General features: G+C 35.5%; 1 protein-coding gene across 7 annotated transcripts in view; it reads right to left on the bottom strand.

Annotated features, from left to right (window-relative positions):
* Positions 1 to 18,368, bottom strand: part of DMXL1 (Dmx like 1) — a 168,612-nt gene that overhangs the window by 83,430 nt on the left and 66,814 nt on the right. For all 7 annotated transcript variants that reach the window (XM_053665319.1, XM_053665318.1, XM_053665316.1 and 4 more), the window contains exons 16-20: positions 16,372 to 16,491; positions 15,871 to 16,089; positions 9,430 to 11,115; positions 8,069 to 8,176; positions 167 to 336 (exon numbers count right to left, since the gene is read on the bottom strand). In XM_053665319.1, the coding sequence (XP_053521294.1) occupies positions 167 to 336; positions 8,069 to 8,176; positions 9,430 to 11,115; positions 15,871 to 16,089; positions 16,372 to 16,491 (2,303 nt within the window). The remainder of the gene's footprint in view (positions 1 to 166; positions 337 to 8,068; positions 8,177 to 9,429; positions 11,116 to 15,870; positions 16,090 to 16,371; positions 16,492 to 18,368) is intronic.

Below are 18,368 nucleotides of genomic sequence, written 5' to 3'. Positions count from 1 at the left end.
AAAACTAAAAAAACCCTATAATTATAAAAATATATTTTCAAATATCGAGACTATTAAAATCATTTTACTGCATTAAAAAAGGGTAAAAAGAAAGGAAATATGGAAGGTCATTTAAAGAAATATCCAAAAATATAATACATTTTTTACACCAACATAAAATACTTACCTTTTCTATGCATTTGCGTAAGATGTGGGTATTGCGGACCCACCACCCCACACCCATAGCTCTCAGCTCAGACCAAGTGGGACTATCTTTCTGCATTGTTGGCAGCATGTTCAAAAGTTCTTCTTGTGCTACTGAGTGAAATGCCCAGGCAAAATGACTGGTAGACAGACCTGAAGAAATGTAAAATATAAACATGATTATACAATGACTATCAGAAATAAAAGTTCCATATTTGCAATAAAAATGTCTAAATTTTATGTATAATGCAAAAAGTTGTAATTAAGTAGTTAGGGCTACAGGAAACAGGGTTTATTTTATTTTTTTCATTCTAAACAATTCTATCATGTCAATATTCTCTACAATGAGTGTGTATTTTCCATAATTAAAATATACAAATATATAGACTTCTGGCCAAGATGGAGGGGTAGGTACACACACTGTGCCTCCTCCCACAACCAAAAGGACAACACCAATTTAAAAACATAAAATAACCAATAGTGACAGAAAATTGAACTGTATGAAAGTCTGACAACCAAGAAGTTAAAGTAGACACATTCATCCAGATTGGCAGGAGGGGCAGAGTGGGGCAGCTGGGATGAGAGAACTTGCGGCAAAGCTGCAGCTGGTAGACCCAGCGAGGCAGCAGATTATGGAGGGGTGAGGCTTGTGGACATTTGCCCGCAGATAAACCCGATGAAACTGGGAAGTGAGACAGACCTTGCAACCCAGGGTCCCAGCGAGGAGAAATAAAGTCTCAAACCAGTGAATGAAAACACCTCTAGGGGTTGAGGTGCCAGGAGAAACTCCCAGCCTCACAGGAGAGTTCACTGCAGAGACCCACGGGGTCCTCTCCTAGAGGACCTAGAATGTACACAAGCCCACCCACCCCGGAATCAGTGCTAGAAGGTCCCAATTTGCTTATGGGAAGCAGGGGAATTGACTGAAATCTGGCAGAGAGTGGAGCAAGCACCATTGTTCCCTCTGGGATCCCTGCCCCACATACAGCACCACAACACGGTGCTGTGAGTTACCCCGCCGGGGTGAATACCTAAGGCTCCACCCCTTATACGCGTAACAAGCGCGTAAAGACAAAAAAAAAATGGCCCAAATGAAAGAACAGATCAAAGCTCCAGATAAAATACAACTAAGTGATGAACAGGTAGCCAACCTATCAGATACATAGTTCAAAACACTGGTTAATCAGGATGCTCACAGAATTGGTTGAATTTGGTCACAAATTACATGGAAAAATGAAGGCTGTGCTAAGTGAAATAAAGGAAAATGTACAGAAAACCAAAAAGATGGGAAGGAAACTGGGACTCAAATCAACAGTGTGGACCAGAAGGAAGAAAGAAACATCCAATCAGAAAAAAAATGAAGAAACAAGAATTCAAAAAAACTAGGAGAGGCTTAGGAATCTCCAGGACATCTTTAAATGTTCCAACATCTGAGTTATAGGGGTACCAGACACAGAAGAACAACAGAAAGAAATTAAAAATTTATTTGAAAACATAATGAAGGAAAACTTCCCCTATCCGACAAAGGAAATAGACTTCCAGGAAGTCCAGGAAGCTCAGAGAGTCCCAAAGAAGTTGGACCCAAGGAAGCACACACCAAGGCACATCATCATTATATTACCCAAGATTAAAGAAAAGGAGAGTATCTTAAAAGCAGCAAGAGAAAAAGAGACAGCTAACTACAAAGGAGTTCCCATCAGACTGTCAGCTAATTTCTCAAAAAAAAAAAACTTATAGACAAGAAGGGGCTGGAAAGAAGTATTCCAAGTCATGTAAGGCAAGGATCTACATCCAACATAGCTCTATCCAGCAAAGCTTTCATTTAGACTGGAAGGGCAGATAAAGTGCTTCTCAGATAAGATCAAGTTGAAGGAGTTCATCATCACCAAGCCCTGATTATATGAAATGTTAAAGGGACTTATCTAAGAAAAAGAAGATAAAAAACATGTACAGTAAAATGACAGCAAACTCACAATTATTAACAACGACACCTAAAACAAAAACAAACTAAACAAACTAGAACAGGAACAGAACCACAGAAATGGAGATCACATGGAGGGTTATCAACAGGGGAGTGGGAGGAGGAGAAAGGGGGGAAAAGGTACAGAGAATAAGTAGCATAGATGATAGTTAGAAAATAAACAGGGGGAGGGTAAGAATAGTATGGGAAATGCAGAAGCCAAAGAACTTATAAGTATGACACATGGACATGAACTAAAAGGGGGGAATGGAGATGGGAAGGGGTATGCAGGGTGGAGGGGGATGAAGGGGGAAAATGGGACAACTAATAGCATAATCCATAAAATATATTAGAGAATATATACAGATATAAAAGCATGAAAATGCTTATGGCAAGTGCCTCTGTGCTTAGTATTTTTGTTCTGTACCTATTACTCATGACTTTTTCTTAGAAAATGAAAAATACAAACTATTAGGTTGGCCAAAAAGTTCATTTAGTTTTCTCAATATGATGGCCCTAAGTTGATGATGCTAAGTTGTTTTTAATTTCATTTAAAACAATTCTGTTGGATTTTATTGTGACAGCTGTCATATCAGTGTGTATTTAAAAGAAAACTTTTCAAAATTGGTGAGTTTTTGTGCAGCCATTTTAATATTGAAGATGGAAAATACATAATATTTTCAGCATATTATGCTTTATTATTTCAAGAAAGGTAAAAACGCAACTAAAACGTAAGAAAAAATTTGTGCAGTTTACAGAGAAGTTGCTGTGACTGGTTATGTGTGTCAAAAGAGGTTTGCAAGAAAGGTTGTCCACTTTTACCACTTCTTTTCAATATAGTATTGGAAGTTTTAGCCACAGCGATCAGACAGGAAAATGAAATAAAAGGCATCCAAATCAAAAAGGAGTAAACAAAACTATCACTGTTTGCAGATGACATGATAGTGTATGTGGAAAATCCTACAGATTCTACCAAAAAACTGCTCGAACTAATAAACAAATTTGGTAAAACAGTGGGTTACAAAGTCAATATCCAGAAATCAAAGGCATTTTTGTATACTAACAATGAAACAGCAGAAGCAGATATCAAGAAAAAAATCCCATTCGATATAGCAAAAACAAAAATAAAATATCTGGGAATAAACCTAACCAAGGAGGTAAAAGCCCTGTATATAGAAAACTACACAACACTGAAGAAAGAAATCAAGGAAGACACAAACAAATGGAAACATATACCTTGTTCATGGATTGGAAGAATTAACATCATCAAAATGTCCATACTATCCAAAGCAATATACACATTCAGTGCAATACCTATTAAAGTACCAATGGCATATTTCCCAGACATAGAACACTTCAAAAATTTATATGGAACCATAAACGACCCCGAATAGCAGCTGCAATTTTGAGAAGAACAAAGTAGGAGGGATCACAATACCTGATACCAAACTGTATTACAAGGCCACTTTAATCAAAACATCCTGGTACTGGCATAAAAGCAGGCACATAGACCAAAGCAACAGAACAGAGAGCCCAGAAATAAACCCAAGTCTCAACAGGCAACTAATATTCAACAAAGGGGGCAATAACACAAAATGGAGTAAAAATAGCCTCTTCAACAAATGGTGTTGGGAGAGCTGGACAGCTACATGGAAAAAAAATGGAACTAGAGCACCAACTTACACCATACACCAAAATAAATTCAAGGTGGATAAAAGATTTAAATATAAACTGTGACACCATTAAAGTCCTAGGGGAGAACATTGGCAGGAAAATCTCAGATATTTCATGCAGCAACATTTTTACTAGTATGTCCCCTAGAGCAAGGGACGTAAAGGAAAGAATAAACAAGTGGGATCTTATCAAAATAAGAAGCTTCTGCAGGGCCAAAGAAAACAGGATTAAGATAAAAAGAGAACCAACTGTACGGGAAAGCATCTGCCAATGATACCTCAGACAAAGGTTTAATCTCCAAAATATACAAACAACTCACACGACTCCACTCTAAGAAGACAAGCAACCCAATTAAAAAATGGGAAAAGGACTTGAACAGACACTTCCCCAAGGAGGACATACAGAGGATCCAGAGCCACATGAAAAGATATTCAATATATCAGAGAGCAAATTAAAACCACAATGAGATATCACTTTACACCAGTCAGAATGGTCATTATAAATAAAGCGACAAACACAAATGTTGGAGAGGTTGTGGAAAAAAGGGGACCCTAGTTCACTGTTGGTGGGATTGCAGACTGGTACAACCATTATGGAAAACAGTATGGAATTTTCTAAGAAAACTAAAAATGAATATGCCTTTTGACCCAGCAATTTCACTGTTAGGAGTATATCCTAAGAACCCTGAAACAACAATCCAAAAGAACCTATGCACACCAATGTTCATAGCAGCACAATTTACAATAGCCAAGAGTTGGAAGCAACCTAGGTGCCCATCAGTAAATGAATGGATCCAAAAACTATGATGTACATTTACACAATGGAATTGTGTGCAGCAGAAAGAAAGAAGGAGCTCCTACTCTTTGCAAAAGCATGGATGGAACTGGAAAGCATTATGCTGAGTGAAATAAGCCAGGTGATGAAAGACAAATACCATATGATCTCACCTTTAACAGGAACCTAAACAACAAAACAAACAAGCAAGGAAAATATAACCAAAGACACTGAAGTACCGAACAGGCTGACAGAGACCAGAGGGGAGAGGGGAGAGAAATTCAGGGGAAAAGAGGAAGAATTCACAGGAACAAGTATAAAGGACACATGGACAAAAACTAAAGGGGGGGGGAGATGGGAGGGAGGTGGGGAGGACTGGGGGATGGGCTGGGATGAGAGTAAAAGAAAACTGTAGTTGAACAATAATTAAAAATAAATAAATAAATAAATAGATAGATAGATAGATAGATAGAGATAGGTTTGCAAAGTTTCTTGGTACTACTGACACTTTGGCCAAATAATTCTTTGCTGCGGGGCTGTCTTATGCACTGGAAGATGTTTAGAAGCATGCCTGGCCTCTATCCACTAGAAGTCAATGGCGGGAGAGAGCTGACATACTCAAAATATCCAAATCACTAAAGTTATTTGTGAAAATAAAAAATGTCTTTTATTTTACGGATAAAAACTAAAGAGACATTTTGGCCACCCAATATTATTCTATACTGATATGTGTAATTTTTTTTCAAAGCTGATTCTCATCTTCCCTTGGTCAACATTTGTATTGTAGATTTAATTCCATGGAATTGAAAAAGCATCAAGTAGACATTATAGTTTGGTGAACAGAACTTAAGATTATAAAAACTCATATCAAAAAGTCTTCATACTATTTTAATTTGTTTTTCTCTTCCATAAATACATATTGTTCATAAATTCATTATTTTTATTAGCAATTTTATATGCCACCATATATATCAATGTTTTCCAAATGAATTATTCTCTTTCTTTGGGGCATTTGATTTATATCTAGTTTTTCATAATACATACTTCAGATATAGAAAACAGTTTTTAAAATCTTGCTTTTTTTCTTCTCCAAGTGAGATTAACAAATATATTCTCATGTTGCTTGTTAAAAGGTTTTCCTAATTTTCATTAAAGTACCTTATTATATTTACTTTGGATTTTTCTCACTTTTACTCTTGATACAAGTGAACTGTTACCTCATTATTGTTTCAAATTCAGTTTCCTTAATCATTAGTGAGACAGAGAATGTTCCCCAGTATTTCTTTATTCCTTGTATTTTTCCATTATTTATATCTTTTGGCAATTTTATCTGTCCATCAAAAAGTATTGATCCTTCATATTTTTATCAGTTCCTCATATAGTATAAATAAACTTTATCTGACATTAAAAAAGAAGACTGTGAAGACTCTAGAATCAGAATTTCCTACATTAAACTGCAGCTCTATCTCTAATTAATTATATAACTTTGGGCAAATTTGTCTCTTGATTCCCCAATTTTTTCATTTACAAAATATGAATAATCATGAAACCTACCTTATTATACTGTTGTGAGGATTAAAAGAAATAGTATTGTTTAAACATTTAGAATAATACCTGGCACATACTATCATTACCCCATCTATTAGTGGTAATGATATATTAGGAAGGTACTTTTATATTTATACAATACCATTTACATCATTAATTCTCTCAACTTACTGGCACCACATGGGGTGTTTATTGCTCAGCTTCTATTTTCTCTTTGCAGTACATTTTGTTTAGTATTACTATGGGTAAAGTAAATAATTAATTATAGGATTTGGCTTTGACATATATAGATTGAAATTCTTAACCTAATATCCAGTGCCAAAGAATTTGAAATTCTCACTATACCCAAGTTTATAAAAATAAACAGAAATTTTTACAAAGACTCATGCTTTGAATGGACTGTTACCCTATTATCTCTAAACCAAGTTAAGTATTTTTTCATAAATAGTTAAAGAATTTGACTTAGAATTTTAAGCTTCATATTTCCAAAGCTGAATTCAAAAAAAAGGAGGAGAAAGCAAAGAGAAACATAGAAAGAAAAAAAGAGATCAAGAGACAGAGACCAATTAGCAGAGGCTAACCTACAGAGTTCTAATAACAACATTTAAACCTGGATGGCCAATTATGTTACAAGCCAGGTCTCTCTTGTACTTCATGGGCATTAAGCCAATCAATACCCTGTTTAAGTTATCTAAAACTTGAATAAAGTATTTCTGTTACTAGTAAAGTCCTATCAGTAGACAAGGTTTGTCCAGGAAGTATCCAGCCAAGTAATATTAAAAATAAAGACATTTATTGAAGATAGAAGAAATATTGTACACAGGACAAAGATGCCTCAGTCCCTCTCTCAAAATAGGGACATTGGGACCTCACACAGGTCCCAATTCTCCTAATTGCCATCAGCTGCCCCATCATATTTTCCTGAATCTCATCAATGGTCTAAAATTTCTTCCCTTTCAAAGGTGATGTTAGTTTTGGGAAAAGCCAGAAGTCACAGGATGCCAACTGTGGGCTGTATGAGGGTTTGAGTCACCTCAGTGACTTGTGCAAAAATCTCTGCACAAGACTTGATGGATGAGTGGGTGCACTGTCATGATGGACCTGCCAAGCATCAGTCGCCTGTAGTTGTGGGCTTCTAAATCATCTGAATAGTTTCTTCGGAAAAATGTTCAAGCTTAATGCAAAATTTGATGCAGATTCATTGCTCTACTCACGCAATAATTTTTGAGATAGCCACACAGTACACATGCTCACTCAATGGCGTCTACCACTAACACTGACTGTACAGTGAAGTTGTCATTGTTTATGCGTGAGCATTGTAGTCCACTCTCCTTGGCTGCCAGGTTACAATGATGTTGCACAAGCCATTCTTGTTATATTAACCGTGGCTGGACTTTTTCCACACAGACCTCATATAATAGTAACTAAGATGTTATAAAATTAATATCTAAAATATACATTACTGTTAACAGTAGTTTTGGGGGTACTCTTTTTTTTTTGTGAAACAAGTAAAAATTGAATATGTGTCTTTTCTGTAACAAAAATGTTATTCAAATTTAGGAGTACAATTTGAATTTAGATAAATGTCAAAAGGGAGAACAAAGAAAATCTAAAAAACAAATTAAAGAGAATGAAATAACTCTCACTGCCCTTTAATGCATGATGTGCTTGAAACATAACAGAACATCCAATTGCCCAACTGCTTCATATTTCTGTGTCTTTGTTAACTGTACACCATTTACTGAAAATATTTCAATATCATAGGTAAAGGAAATTAAGTGGAAATAAACTTTTAAAAAAATCAAGAAAACTTAGAATGTGTCAAATTTGCCATCATTATCATATCTGAGCAAAAGCAAAGTTAAAAGTTCTTAAGCCTTTCTTCTCTTCTAGCCTTACTTTCTTCTAATAGAGTACTACCAAAATCACCTTGGTGAAGGAGTTGAGCTCGATAAGCTGGAAGGGAAGTTGTAAGAAAAGTATGAAGTCGAACAGCCAAAAGAAATTTTAACCCACATTCATCAAGAGTTTCTCCACCTATAAAAAAGGGAAAAAACTGTAGTTACTTATTTTTATTTGTAAAGTAACATTTCATCTGCAAAACACAAGTAAAAACTAACAATTCTGGAAGGCAAGATGTCACAGCACCAAATACTTTGACAAAACATTCTGAAACTGAAGTTACCAGTCTAAATATTTCTAATATCTCTATTTTCTATACAATTACATATTACAGAAAGAAGTAGTATAGTTAAATAATTTGAAAATAATAAATAAGAGAATGAATTAACTCAGGGTATGTAACATTTTTTTGTAATTGGACCTTCTGATATGAAAAATACTTAAATTAAAATGTGACCAAATTTTAAAATAGTTTAACCTTCTTTGTGGTATGTTATAATATTTCCCATTGTGATTCAAGTCATATACCCATTTCAATAATTTGCTGCTAACACTGAAAGAAACAGTTACACAGTATGATGGCCTGCTTTTTACTTTCGATAATTAAAAACACCTGAAACATACTTACTTAAAAAATATCTACTAGTAATACTTCTTAAAGTAAAAGTGTCACAATTCATGACCAACTTTTTAAAAAAATTTGTTAGTTACTATTATTATTTTCTTAATTTTACCCCATATTTTCCTTTCAAGCACAGTTCAAGGAGTATACCCTGCTGATCTCTATCTGGTGCACCTGGTTGGACTTGTTAATTTTGAATATTATTTGAGATGTGATGGAAATTCTACATTCAAATTTGTAAACAACTCAGGAGATTAAGAAGACGAAAATGTTCTCTGGGTAAGGAAAAGACCTAATTTCATTTTACTTATTTTTATTATTATAGGTAGAAGTATACCATAATGCTAATTTTTAAAAGAAACCTGAATATTTTTAAGAACACATAATAGTGAATTACTACAATATGAAAGAAAACAAAGCAGAAAGCCTATTTTTGGGTATCTAAAGTAATTATTTAATAAGAACATTAACGTTTGCTAAACTCAAAGGATTCAGCTGGCTCTTTAATATTAAGCAGATAATAAGGTAAAAATTAAGTATGACTGACATAATTTTTTTTACAATTTTTATTTCAAATTCTATTTTAAAGTACTATGATTTATGGGATACATAATACATATTCAAGTTCAAACTATTGTGAGTTAGCAATGATGATTAAAAACTTTCATGGGCTTCATTTTTATAAAAATTATTTTAGATTTGTCTGTGAGAATAAGTCAAAATATCATTAATTTTTCCTCTGATTCTGTACCCAATTTAGTTTTACCTTGGCTCCTGTCTCTGCTTTCTCCAATATCAGTGCTGGTAGTTGCAATTGTATCTGCTAAGGCCATCAAAGACATCTGCTCCATCCTGCTAAGTCCTGGTAAACTAGAATGAAGTAAGTGGCCAGAAAGAACTTGAGCATGCTCAGGACCAAAGTAAGTTGGACTGTATTGTGAAAGGTCAATAATCCTGGGCTTTGTATTTTCTTCATCTGTTTCTAACATATGACCATCAGTCATTAAAGTTGAGTTCTGAAAAAGCTCATCATAACTTTCTTTTGATAACTGGTTTGAGTTATTTAAGGAACTCTGATTACTAGATTTCTCCAAAGAGGAGTAAGAGTTATCATCATCTGCAGCAAGTAAGGAATATAAAGGAAGTGGAGGAACTGAATCTATTTCTGTGTAATCTGTATTTTCACTCTTGTTGAATGCCTGGGGGTCTCTGGTGGTGCTTCCACTGGCACTGATGGTGAGAGACCTAAGGCGGCGCTCATGATTGGATTCAGCTTCATTCAGAGCCACAACTTCTCCAGCAATGCACTTGACAAGATGTGACAAGATGGCCTTTGCTCTTCGAACTTTGCCAAGATCCATGAGTTCCAAAAGCTGCAAAGGATGGTACTGAGGTAAAGTTGGGGAAAGAACATGAGCTGCTTCAAAAAGACCTGAATCTTCCATGTCCACAGAAGGATCAAATGCAGTCTTCTTTCCACAGATTTTCTGTGCAAGACTGGTCATAGATCGAGTCAGAGTTTTCTTTGAAGGATGTAATCCAGAACTTGATGAGTTACTCTGTTTTATTAAACTTATTATAGATGGAGTGCTCCCATTGTATGAATCTGTTACAACAGGTTCTTGTTTAGAAGATGGCTGCCACTGGGAATACACACGCATCTCACAATCCATTCCTACCACCAGGATGCCATCCCGGACCCATGATAGAGAAACAGGAAAAGGTGGAAAGCCTTCTACAGAAGAAACCAAATCCACACTTCGTAACAGTACAAATTTAGAAAGTGGCACAATTTTTGTACTCTCCCAGAAAGGAAATGAGATGCTTTCCTTACCAGTCTGTTCTTGTACCTTGCCGGCTAGGGGTCCATACATAAAAAGTTTGGATCCAATTCCTATAGTCAAAATATGAGAACCATCTTCTCTAGACATCCAATCTAAATGAATTAAATGCTTTATGTTTGATGTTATACTCTCTTTACTGGATAAATATACCTCTTGTTTATTATAGGCCACTAAATTACTATCAATACTAATGCCAGAATCTAACATCATATTTAACTCATCTAAATGAATTGTCTGTTCAAGGACCCAACATGAACCTCCTGTAGACTCACATTCAAAAATACTTACACGCATCACAAAGTCCTGAGATGATCTAATATTAGGTGCAGGCTGCTTATGTGCTACCGCTAAACGATTTGTGTGTGCACAGCTAACTTCTACAGGCCTACCAGGTAGAGTTATACTACTATTGCTCTGAAGTCCATCTTCAATAAGTAATGGCCACTCCTCCCAAATGTATACAAGATCCATTTTTCCATTATCTGATGTGGCAGATTCTCCATCTGTTACTCTGCATCTCCAGAATCTTACTTTCTCATCTGAGCATGAAGTTGCCAATAAATAGGGAGCACTGCATATGGGATATATGGAAGAAGAACTCAGATGACCTAAAATAAAAATAATCCATTGACAAAATATCAAATTTGGTTAAATATTTCTATGTTCATGTACTAAAGTTTTTACTCTTTTGTATGAATTACTGTTAACAATACAACAGTTTAAGGGTCAATAAGAACAGTAAAAAGCTTTTAATGACAAAAAGGTACGTAAAAAGGTCAGTATTACCAAAACCTAAAGCTGAAAGAACTCTAGGAGACTTTAGTTAAATTCCTGCATTTTATAGGTAAAGATCCTTAACCAAATGTGTTAAGTATCTTATGCCTAAATCAAACAGCTAAACCAAGGGAGAATTAGTGAACCTGAATTCTATCTAGTCTTGGTTCTCAACCAATCTTCTTCTCACAACTCTTTGCTAGTTTTACATTATTATTACAGACCTCATAACTTATCAACATTCATTGGTTCTTTCTCTTTAATATTTTTCAATATAATTTTGTGAATGGGCCATGCTTACCTAAATACTAAATGGGACCTCAATGATTGAGGAGTATTTGATATGCCAAATGCTGAGAAGAGTCCTAAGTGGGACACTGTTTTGGGGGCTTGATGTAATCATATACTCTAAATTTCCTAAATCAGGAGGTAGCAAATTTTTTCTTAAAGGGCCAGATAGTAATCACTATTTTGGGCTTTGCTAAGTCTAAGGTCTCTTTTGCAATTACTCAACTCTGCCACTAGAGAGCAAAAGTAACCATGCACAAAAGTAAACAAATTGATGTGGTTGCCTTCCACTCAAACTTATTTCCAAAACAAGTAGGTGGTCCACAGTTCGTCAACCCATCCTAAGCTATTCAACATAAGCTACTAATTATAAGAAATGTTATATGGAATATTTATCATATTTTAAAAGCTCATTTCAACATAATTATAATATATTTTTCATAAAAATATCCTCAAGGAATTCAGCAATATTGCAACAGAACACAATTAGTATTGCCCACTGGATTCTCTGAGCTATACAGAAAGTAACAGCTTACCCTTCCCAACAGTCTTGACTAAAAAAATTCTTAAGACTAGGAAATAACATTTACAGTAGTTTCTTCTCATCTGCAGTTTTGCTCTCTGTGGTTTCAACTGCCAGCAATCAAATGATAAATTAAAAAGCCAGGAATAAACAACTTACTAATTTTAAACTGCATGCCATTCTGAGTGGCGTGATGAAATCTCATGCCCTGTCCTGCCTAGAACAGAACCATCCCTTTGTCTACGGTACCTACACTGTGTGTGCTACCAGGCTGTTTGCCACTCAGCAGCCATCCCAGTTATCAGATTGACTGTTGCTGTGGTATTGCAGTGTTTGTGTCCAAGTAACTCTTGTTTTGCTTAATAATGGCCCCAAAGCATAAGAATAGTGATGTTGGCAATATGGGTAATTCAAAAAGAAAAGCCACAAAGCGCTTCCTTTCAGTGAAAAGGTATGTATGTATAGGAACAAACACAGTATATGTAGGGCTCAGTACTATGCTCAGTTTCAGGCATCCACTGGGAGATTTGGAACTTATCCTTCAGGATAAGGGGAGAACTACTATACCAATTACTACTGTTTCGCCATATGAAACAAATTTTTCCTTTTTTTCCCAGAACTTTTTCTTTCAAACTCAACTGGGGCCGAAGTTAAACAAGAGGGTTGTTTTTAGAAATATTTTCAGTTTCTCTTATATTTGCTATATTATTTCAATTGGAATTCAGTAGTAAAGATCATACTGTCTGGCTAAAGATAATAGCTCTTAAAAGTGTGTTAATGCAAGAGTCATTCTTTTCTAAACTTTAAATTTCCTTGTCTTGATGCCTCTTTTATTCAAATATAAAAAGAAGCAGAATGCAAATGTTATCAGAACACAGTCAATACCCTGCTTAACTTCAATTAGAAAAGCATTCAAAATAATCAGTCAAAAAAAAAAAAAAGAGAGAGCTTCTGCCAAGATGGAGGCATAGGTGGATGTGCCGTGCCTTCTCACACAACCAAGATTAGAGAAAACTAAATATTAGCAACACAAAACACAGCCAGAACACGGAAAATTGAACTTTTCGGAAGTCCGTTAACAACAAATTCTTCAGCCTGACCGGTAAGGGGCAAAACCAGCGGCTGGCGGAGCGGGGCTGCACAGGAGGACTCAGCCAGACACACTCAGGCCCGCGGAATCCAGGCGGCGCAGGGTCAGACCTAGTGAGCGACCCAGCTAGCAACCAGGCGAGCGACCGCGGGGGGAGACAGCCGGGCCGGGGGCTGCGTGTTGACTGAGGTCGCGCATTTGTGCGAGGGTGGGCCGGCAGGTCCCCACGGCAAGCGGCAGTGGAGGACGCCGCCATTTCCCCGCTCTGACCCCACCTCCACATTCAGCGTCATAACCCAGCGACTCTGAGTGGCCCGGCCCAGGTGAACCACCTAAGGCACTGCTCCTCCGCACCCAGCTGTGAGAAGCGGCAGAGGGGGTCGCCATTTCCCCGCTCTGGCCACGCCCCCACACACAGCGTCACAACCCAGCGACCTGGGAATCCAAGGCGCCGCTTCTCACACTTAAAGGGCCCGAACAAACCAAGAATGGAGCAGGAGGATCTCAGAGCCCCAGAGCCAATAGATCTAAGCGATGAAGAAATAGCAAAACTCACAGACGCACAGTTTAAAACACTGGTCATCAGGATCCTCACAGATCTGGTTGATTATAGCCACAAATTAGAGAAACATATGAAGGCTAAATTAATGGAAATGAATGGAATTGCACAGGAAACCAATAGCGATGAAAAGGAAACTGGGACTCAAATCAATGGAGTGGACCAGAAGAAAGCAAATAATGGCCAAACAGAAAAGAGTCAAGAAGCAAGAATTCAAAGAAATGAGGAGAGTCTTAGGAACCTCCAGGACATCTTTAAACGCTCCAACATCCGAATTATAGGGGTACCAGAAGGGGGAAAGGCACAGCCACCAGTGGAAAACGCATTTGAACAAATAATAAAGGAGAATTTCCCCAATCTGGCAAAGGAAATAGACTTCCAGGAAATCCAGGAAGCTCAGAGAGTCCCAAAGAAGTTGGACCCAAGAAGGAACACACCAAGGCACATCGTAATTACATTAGCCAAGATTAAAATGAAGGAGAGAATCCTAGAAACAGCAAGAGATAAGGGGACAGTCACCTACAAAGGAGTCCACATCAGACTGTCAGCGGATTTCTCAAAAGAGACCTTACAGGCAAGAAGGGGCTGGAAAGAGGTATTCCAAGTCATGAAATCTAAAGACCTACAACCAAGATTGCTCTATCCAGCAAAACTTTCAGTTAAAATGGAAGGACAGATAAGGTGCTCCTCAGATAAGATCAAATTCAAGGAGTTCATCATCACCAAGCCCTTATTATATGAAATGTTAAAGGGACTTACCTAAGAAAAAGAAGTTAAAGAAACATGAACAGTGAAAGGACAACAAACTCACAGTTATTAACAACCACACCTAAAACGAAAGCAAACTAAAAGGACAGCTAGATCAGGAGTGGAAACATAGAAATGAAGATCTCAAGGAGGGTTAGCAACAGGGGAGTGGGAGGAGGAGAAGGGGGGAGAAGGTACAGAAAATAAGTAGCATAGGCAGTAGATAGAAAATAGATGGGGGGGGGGCAAGAATAGCATGGGAAATATAGAATCTAAAGGACTTGAGACACATGGTCATAAACTAAAGGGGGGGTGATGGTGGGGAGGGGGGTAGGGTGGAGGGGAATAAAGGGGGAATAGAACAACTGTAACAGCATAATCAATAAAAAAATGAGGACTTAAAAAAAAAAAAGAGAGAGAGAGAGAGAGAAAAGTAGAAAAGACCAAAACCCACACTTTGATTTATGAAAAGGAAAGAACTGAGCAAGAAGATAGACTTTGTCTTGGTTTTCTTGATATCTTAGAATAGTGGTTCTTTTTCTTTGGTGTGCATTACAATCACCTGGAAAGCTTGGTAAAGCAAACCCCAGAGATTGTGATTCAGTAGGTCTAGGGTGCAGCCCAAGAATTTTTATTTCCAACAAGTTCCCAGGTAATACTGATGCTAGTCTGGGGACCACATTTTGAGCACAGCTGCCCTAAGATAAAGTTAATAAATATATATTAGTAACCACACCCTCATAATCCTTCACAGCACACAGCTCCAGGCAGCACAACCAATACAATGGAACCTCAATTCTCAAACTTAATTTTGTTCTGGAAAACTCTTTAAGAAGCAATTTGTTCACAAACTGAATCTTCTTTATCACTTGAGAGACACGTGATTGATCATACAAGTATCCACATGAAAGAATTGTCAGGTCAAAAACTGAGAATCCAAGTTTTGTGTGACAATTGAGACATTTTTTTTGGTGAAAAACTTGGCCAAGAACCAAATTGTTTAAGAACTGAGTGAGATGTTTAAGAACTACGGTTTTTGTTATCAAAGTTGACAAATAAGATACAACCACATTACCATCTCTGCCCTAGAAACATGCAGTTTGTTTTCACAAAAGGATAATGAGAATTTGTTTTAGAAATCAATATTTAAGGCTATAATTGACAAATGTCAAAGTAATCTGAAAACAATGAGAAATTTAAGGTTTCAATGTAGGGTACTTAAAGAGAGTCTTTCCATTTCTGCTTCTGTGTATATTTAAGAAGAGGTAGTTGTTCCTATTTTTAAACACCTAGTAACACCTAGTTGTTCCTATTTTTAAACTTCTAGATTAAAAAGTTTGCTTAGTTTTTTTTCCTGTAAAATTTTCCCAAAATTTACAAACCTGCTGATGGCTTAACACTTATTATCTCAACTCCTTCTGGCAAAGGCAACTCTTGGCTATAAACCATTTCTGAAGACAGAGTCAATTTGCTGGCACTCTGAAGATTTGCTCTGCAAGCCTGATACTTCTGTGCAAAAGGAGATAGGATCTTCTCTGGAGAAGAATAATGTTCTTCTGGCTGCCAAACTGCTTCAGATATTTTTGCATCTACTTTTTCATCTATAAAACATAAGAAAAAACCAAAACTGGAGGGAGCAGGGAGAACCCTATAAGCATTATAATTGATATATTTCGTAATCCAAAACTGCCTCATAAAAATTAAAAAGTAAACATATTAATGATTCTCTATAAGAAAATCAAAAATCATTTTGCTTTTTTAATTAACTGAATAAACTATATTATCACTCAATAAGAATAGCTTTAAAAACATACACTGAACTGTCTAATCATAAATAATTTGTTAATTTAAGCCTACTTAAAATTAAAAAAGAAATGACCTACCCAGTAAGACAGGAGTAGACTTTAAATGTAAATTCCACATGTGTAACAATGAACGGTTGTCTTGAGTGCACTCTATTACAATTAGGTAGAATTTTTCAGAAAATCCATTATGTGAGCTGCCTGTTGGTATTAATAATATTTTTCACTATCAACATGAACAAGTGAGACAACTTATGAAATACACCAAGTTAAAATAACTAATTTTTAAGAAAATCACAACTCTTATCTACAGTTCCAAATATAAAGTGGAATTATAGAATAGAATCTTCTTTATCACATGAATTTGTATTAACTTAAAATTTTAACAAGTATGCTATGCTTAAATTTAATTCTGAATTGATAGGCTTAAAAAATCACATATTACAGTTATCACTAACACAATGGTCACATACATTAGGCCATATTAAGTAAGAAATCTTGGGATAGGAACTATGTGATAGGTACTTTAAGTCAGCATATCATGATGAAAACTGTACTGCTAAACATATTTTGAAATAAATAAGACCTGTAATAAAATGACCTATTAACAATGTTTACCTAAGGATCAATACATGAGTATTCATTATCCAACACAGTATTCAGGAAATTTTTTCTTAGTATAACTGCATAATTTAAGCAGCACATAAGTTGTTCAAAATAAACAAAAAAAGCATCTAAAATATATCATAAAATCAGTAGTTCATTACTGACTGAAAAAAACTTTTTAAAAATGCTAGATTTTAATCCAAGTTATTCTTGTTTTCACTGTACATAAAATTATGTAAAGAATATTACATTACAGAAAATACATAATCAAAGACCATATTAGTCAGTGAGAAACTATTATTACAGTGCAATCATTTTGTCCTTTTAAAATTGCATAGAAAAAAGTTTTCAAAGGAATACTAAGAAGGAAAGATAATCATAAATGCCTTAAAAGACTAATTGAAAAGGTAACTTTGGTAATGTGTTCTAGGTGAGCCAGGCATTTAAATTACATGAATTAACAGAAAGGCAAAGATCAGAGATTATAAAAAGAAAAAACAACAAATAAATCTATTTCTAGTAATTTTTAACATGAAAGAATGCCCCAGTAATAATAACATTTGTAAAATGTTTCTTCTCTTCTTGACATTAAAGCAAAATAAAATGAAAACATAACTCCTTGGGGGTATATGCTGGAAAACTCTGATAATAAAGATAATCATTTTTGAGTAAAAGTAAGAACTCCTTGAATACTTTAAGAAAATCTAGGAAAAATACTTAGTCTTAAAGAAAAAAGTTAGAAATTAAAGATTTATAGAAAAGAAAATGTTAGAACCGAGGGAAGATCATAGCAAAACTCAACCTTAAGCATAAGACAGTGATTTCTCCAAAAGGTCTTACAAAAAGTTGGATTGTTAATGATACTATTTATTAATACCTTAATATAAAAAACAGAAAATAAAGAACATTTTGTTGATATAAATAACTTTTTGTCCTGTACTTGACATCTTTATTTTCCCTTTTTAGCATCTTTCCATCATTATATTCAGAGGTTACAAAAGCTCTGGAAGTGTCTTTGTACAGTTACGAATTCTCAGGGAAAATGACAGAAGATTAAGTGAAAGCAGTGAGAAATTAAAGTGTAGAAGTGGAAGAAGTACTTCTTAAAGGAAAATAGAAAAAAGGTAAAATAAAGAAACAATGTACAAGAGGAGTAAAAAATATAATCTGGAAGAAGTAAAAATGGAGTTATTAATATCACTTGAAGCTTATAACTGACTTTTAAAGCAACAGGTACACACTATATGATTGCTTTGTAAAACAAGTCATTTTGTGTTTGGTTTGGTCCTGTAAATGAAAATGATGACTGAGAGATTTTTAGCTTTATTTTTCTGTTATCCTTTATGCAAATAAATAGTAAATATCGAGTGGAGGCATTTAAATAATTTTAAAAATTGTTTAATTATAAAAGTATTAATTAAGATACTTAGTTTCTAAATTATAATTTAAAGCTGAAAATTGTAGGTGCACAC

The sequence above is a fragment of the Artibeus jamaicensis genome, unplaced genomic scaffold, assembly GCF_021234435.1.
Source record: "Artibeus jamaicensis isolate MK-2021 breed Jamaican fruit bat unplaced genomic scaffold, CSHL_Jam_final contig_402, whole genome shotgun sequence".
NCBI classification, from domain to species: Eukaryota; Metazoa; Chordata; class Mammalia; order Chiroptera; family Phyllostomidae; genus Artibeus; species Artibeus jamaicensis.
This window is presented reverse-complemented; position numbering and strand designations above follow the sequence as displayed.